General features: G+C 43.0%; 1 protein-coding gene across 1 annotated transcript in view; it reads right to left on the bottom strand.

Moving 5' to 3' along the window:
* Positions 1–3174: 3174 nt before the first annotated feature.
* LOC309526243 (uncharacterized protein) overlaps positions 3175–6000 on the bottom strand; it is a gene marked incomplete at its 5' end in the record, with an annotated part of 48654 nt that continues 45828 nt past the window's right edge. Inside the window, one exon of the mRNA XM_082212156.1 lies at positions 3175–4271. Coding sequence (XP_082068282.1) covers positions 3325–4271 — 947 coding nt within the window. The 3' untranslated portion in view covers positions 3175–3324. The remainder of the gene's footprint in view (positions 4272–6000) is intronic.

Here is a 6000-nt window from a genome sequence, read left to right as displayed (position 1 = left end):
TATTCATTAAGAGAGAATTATATGAAGATGCACCACAGATGGTATATGGCACCAGACAGACTGGCAAAAACAAATAGATCAAATAGTAATAAATGCTGGAGATGTAATAGAATGAAAGGCACTCTATACCTTATGTGGTGGACATGTCCAGAGATCAGAAAATTTTGGGAGATGATCCATGAAGAGATTAAAAAATTGATAAAAGTATCATATATCAGGAGGGCAGAAGCATATTTACTAGGAATCTTGAGTAAACATATCCCCAAAGACAAAATTAACATATTTCTGTATGCAACAACAGCAGCGAAAATGTTGGTAGCCAGTCATTGGAAAGGAAATTATATCCCAACAAAAGGGGACTGGTTAAGTAAACTATGTGAGTACCTGGAGTTAGCAAAATTGACGGATTTAATAAGGCATAAATCCAAAACTATAATACAGAAACAATGGGAATGCTTAAATGAATATTTATACAAGCAGGGCTCAAATACGAAAGTTTGGCTGCGCTTAGACTAAGCTTGTGAAGAATACTGATAACATAAAGATTTGACGGATTATGAAAGAACCTAAGGAAGGGAAATGATTGAAGAACAGATGTAAAGGCGAGCAAGATAATGAAGAGACGTGCGGTGAATGCGGTGGAAGTCTTTTAAAATATTTCAACTAGGATTTATATTTTGTAACGCTTGAAGGAGTCAAAATTGAAGGGGTGAAGCAGTTAGCAATTCAAGCTAAAGAGCTAGCCCAGGAAAATGAAAAGAAGTAACTACACTATCTAAACAGGGGGCAGAATTGCCGGACCCCCAGAGAACAGCTAATATGATTTTGGGAGGAATTCCGGAAGAAATACAGGCTAAAGAGTTGGAAGAAACTTTGAGAACCTGTCTATGCTCCACCTCCATCGTTCTGCCCGGACACTGAGGTCCAGCGCCAAGGGCCTTCTGGTGGTTCCCTCCGTATGAGAAGCCAAGTAACAGTGAACCAGGCAGAGGGCCTTCTCGGTAGTGGCACCCACCCTGTGGAAGGCCCTCCCATCAGATGTCAAAGAGAAAAATAACTCCCAAACTTTTAGAAGACATCTGAAGGCAGCCCTGTTTAGGGAAGCTTTTAATGTTTAATATCTTATTTTATTTTAGTGTTTTGTTGGAAGCCGCCCAGAGTGGCTGGGGAAACCCAGCCAGATGGGCGGAGTATAAATAATAATAAATTATTATTAGTAGTAGTAGTAGTAGTAGTAGTACTCAAGGAGTTAGTTTGAAGGCAGAAGATGTGGAACGAGCCCATCTCTGCCGAGGGCCTAAGGGGAGAAAATCCCCCAGGAATGTAATAATTAAATGTTCTAGAGAGAAGCTACAACAGAAGGCATATCAGACTTTGAAGAAAATCTGGGATATCATATAGTTAAAGGCATGTATAGAGGAGAGTCCTTAAAGTCATTGCAGGAAGTAATAGAAAATATAGGTAACCAATATTGGTTAAAAATTGGAGGACTATACAACAAAATTTCCAAAGTCCAAGAGACAGGAAATAGGAGTTTAGAAGAGCCAATAGAGGAACTATACCAACAAATGGAAAAAACGAAACAAGGAATGATAAGTAAAATCTATAAGAGAATGATTACAAATAAGAAACAGACAACCCAACTTATGAAAAAGATGTGGAGGAAGAACAAGTTAGTGAATCAACGGTCAAAAGGATAATGAAAGGAACAGATGAGATTAAAGTAAGCAAATTTAGAGAGCTGAAATTAAAATTATTTCTAAAATGGTACAGAACTCCAGCCCAGCTTGCTAATATGGTAGCAGGACTGAATTCTAGCTGTTGGCACTGTGAATAAGTCAAGGGATGGTTTTCCCATATGTACAGGGAATCCCCAGAGGTAAAGGAATTCTGGGGGGAAATCCTAAACGTTATTAATGAAATTTTTAAAGTGAAGCTCTCAATAGATTTTGATTTCATGACAATGGATATACTTGGAAACATGGCAACAGAGAAAGGTGACCAGTTTACCTTCAAAGCTATGATATTAGCGGGAAAGGCAACGATAGCTTTAGGTTGGAAAGAGAGAGGAAAATGGACAGTAGAGGCATGGAATACTTATTTGTTTGAACTTATTTCGTCGGACATTGTCGCAGTCATGTCACAGGAGACGTATGACAGCCCATGTCGCAAGCGTAGATTTCGGCAAACTTCACTTGAAATAGATACGCCCCCCACCCCCGTTCCTTCAAGCCCTCCTCATAAGGCTTGGTTTCAGACCCTGGATCATCTTGATTGACTCCTATGCATCATCTTCATGAAATTTTCCCTTAGCATGTAGCTAGATGCAAACCTTAAATTTACTTTCCACAGTTGTTCCCATAAAGCAAAGTCAATGTTTTGTCCTACATCTCTGGCCCAGCTTCTCATTCATGATTTTATCATTTCATTCTTTGTATCCCACTCCAGTAACATTTAGATAATATTTTAACCCTGGAGCCTAATAACTCCCTTTCATACTGTGAGTTTTGTTCTGCAAATCCGTTTAAAACAATCTAACTTAAATGTTACATTCAACTGATGGTAAATTGACCAGTCTCCCTCCCACCTAGAGGAAGAAGTTCCCTTTATAGGGACCCCACATACAATGAAGCAATACCACACGGCCCTAAACCTAACCTCCTAATACATTGACCTCAGCAGGTATTGGTCTGCTGTGTCAAAGTTTTACTGGACGTTTGGACAATATTGGTGAGAGCACCTGTAATCTCAGGGTCACCACTTCCCCTTGAATAAGAATCACTTCCATCCGAACCAGTAAGTATGTCTGTAATTATGACAATCTGACCAATGCCTAGATGACTTAAGCCCTATATCAGACTCCTCTCCATGGGTTTCCCCCCAAATATAGAGCATGGTCCAATCCCCTGGACATTCTCAGACATACAGAAGTCCTTCTCAAGGTCATGAAGGCATCTGAAGAGGTGATTCAAGCAACACAAAAGAAGATGTCTCCTAAAGATCAGGAGGAACTTTCTGATAATAAGAGCCAGTAGTGAAAAGGAACTCCCTCAGAAGGGGGTGGACTCTCCTTCATTGGAGGTATTTAAGAAGTTGGATGGCCATCTGTCATGGATGCTTCAAATGAGATTTCTGCATTGGCGGGAGTTGGACTAGATTCCAAATCTATCTATTATTCACCCTGCTGTGAGTTCTTGAATTGACTTTTTTACGAGGGAAATTTTATCTACATTCCATGCGCTGATATGCTTTCAACCCTGTATGAATTATTTGGTGGGCCAAGATAGTGGCACTCTGACTGAAGCTCTTCCCACATTCCAAACACTAAGAAGATTTCTCTCTGGTGTGAATTCTGTGATGCAAAGTGAGACTGCAGCTGTGACTGAAGCTCTTTCCACATTCAAAGCACCGATAGGGTTTCTCCCCTGTATGGATTCTTTGGTGGGAAGTGAGATTATTTCTGTGACTGAAACTCTTCCCACATTCCAAGCACTGGTATGGTTTCTCTCCTTTATGAATTCTTTGATGGGAAGTGAGATGTGATCTGTGGCTGAAGCTCTTTCCACATTCCAAGCACTGATGTGGTTTCTCTCCTGTATGAACTTTTTGATGGGAATAGAGACTCCGACTGAAGCTCTTCCCACATTCCAAGCACTGATAGGGTTTTTCCCCTGTATGAATTCTTTGATGGGAAGTGAGACACTCCCTCTGACTGAAGCTCTTCCCACATTCCAAGCACTGATAGGGTTTCTCCCCTGAATGAATTCTTTCATGGGAAGTGAGATGGGTGCTCCTACTGAAGCTCTTCCCACATTCCAAGCACTGATAGGGTTTCTCCCCTGAATGAATTCTTTGATGGGAAGTGAGATTCTGCCTGTGACTGAAGCTCTTTTCACATTCCAAGCACTGATATGGTTTCTCCCCTGTATGAATTCTTTTGTGGGTAGTGAGATCCCCATTCTGACGAAACCTCTTTCCACATTCAAAGCACTGATAGGGTTTCTCCCCCGTATGAATTTTTTGATGGGAAGTGAGAATATACTTCCGACTGAAGCTCTTTCCACATTCTCTGCAGTGATACAATTTCTCTCCTCTGTGAATTCTTTCATGTGAAGTGAGGCTATCCCTCCGAATGAAGCTCTTTCGTTGATGGGAGGTGGACTGGGAGCTCTGGCCGATGTTCTCTCCATACTCTGAATATTTATTTGATTTCTCTGATATGTGGATTCTGTTGTGGTCCCCCTTGTTCTTCCCTTCCCATTCATCACCAACTGCAATGAAGAGAAAATATAATTATCGCCTCAAGAAGAAACCCACCACCTGACCCCTCCCCCAGCAATGCACTGCCACGTTAGGGTAAGTCGTGCTAACTCTGCATTGCTGCCCCGGACCCCAACCCCACTCAGAGCGAAGGGGACGTGGTTCACATCCATCATTGAACAAAGTTAGTGAATGCTTGTGATAAAGGAAGGACTGAAGTTAGATGTGAGGCCTTACAATAGTTTTCACTGCCTTTGTTGGCTGGTATTAACTGACATATTGCTTGGCTTTTATCTGGGATAGATTTGATTTGGCTCATTCCTGGAATCCACCCCATATGCAAGGTCAGTCATCTCTTTGGTCAATCAAATGCAAACAGAAGCCAAAACGACAAACCTGACAGAAGTTACTTCAACTTCCTAAAAACTCTCAAGCCCACATTTAAGAAGGCCCGGGTGGTTCAGACAATCCTGGTCATTGTTTCAAAAGGCATGACCAGACAAAGAATATTCACAAACAGTTGATATCCCTCCATTCAGGGCTCACGGTGTGGATGTTAAAATCCCAGATGCTGTTGGTCTCCATCCAAATACTGGAGGTTCATCAAATAGAAAAGGGGTGTCCAACAGGTCGATCATTATCTACTGGTAGATCCCTGCAAGGTTTTGGTCAATCGCAGTCCATCGCTGGCCCCCTCCCGGATCCTCCTTCCATTGTTGGAGAATGGAAGACAGAGCTTACAAACTGAGGCTGGAGGCTGGTTTCCCCCCAGCGCTCCTTTGGTGCGTTGCTAATAAAAGCTCAACAACTTTGACCTGAACCCCTCAAAAACAGGGGTAGATCACTCCCAGTTTTTAATTCTGCGAGTAGATCGCAGTCTCTTGGAAGTTGGCCACCCCGAAATAGAGGTATGTATGGAATTTCAAAATTGATGTTTAATGAGAGGGTCCATGATCCCACAATTCTCCTCCTTGACTTCCTTACGCAAAGCTCTCTTGTCAGGATCCAGCAACATCCGTGCCTCCTCTGAAACAAGCAGGAACATCTTCACCCGCACACTCCCCACCAGCTGTTGCCTCAATCTAAATTTGGTCTAAATTTAAACTTTTTAATAAATCTCTTACTTCACTTCTCATTTCTCCTCTCATTTTCATGAGGAGACCAACTCTGTATACCGTATTTTTAGCTCCATAGGGTGCACCGGACCATAGGGCGCACTTAGTCTTTAGGGGGGAAATAAAGGGAAAAAATTTATTCCCCCCCCAGCCCCAAAGAGCAAAGAAACCAAGACAGTAAGCAGGATCCATCCTGCTGGCTGTCTTGGCTTCCTCTTTAGTCGCACGCAAACTCTCCAGCCGGGAGAGGCTGCGGGCGGCTTTGGCAGAAGCAAAGACAGCGAGCGGGATGGATCCCGCTAACTCTCTTGGCTTCATTTTTAGCCTCCGTCCCCAGAACAGGCAGCTATCCACAAGCCTTTTGATCGCGGTGGGAGTTCCCGCCAGGCTCCGAAGGCTTGCAGATAGCAGCCTGAAGCCTGAAGCCCGGGTGTGCAGCGCCAACCCCCGCTGCGCACCGACCCCTATCGCCCTCCAGGCTTCAGCGAAAGCCTGCATTCGCTCCATAGGACGCACAAACATTTCCTCTTCATTTCTGGAGGGGGAAAAGTGCGTCCGATAGAGCGAAAAATAAGGATAGTTTAATTGGTAACATAAGATGGAAAATGACTATTACTCACACTTA

Source organism: Podarcis vaucheri (genome assembly GCF_965113315.1).
Source record: "Podarcis vaucheri genome assembly, chromosome: 2".
In the NCBI taxonomy this organism is placed as follows: Eukaryota; Metazoa; Chordata; class Lepidosauria; order Squamata; family Lacertidae; genus Podarcis; species Podarcis vaucheri.
This window is presented reverse-complemented; position numbering and strand designations above follow the sequence as displayed.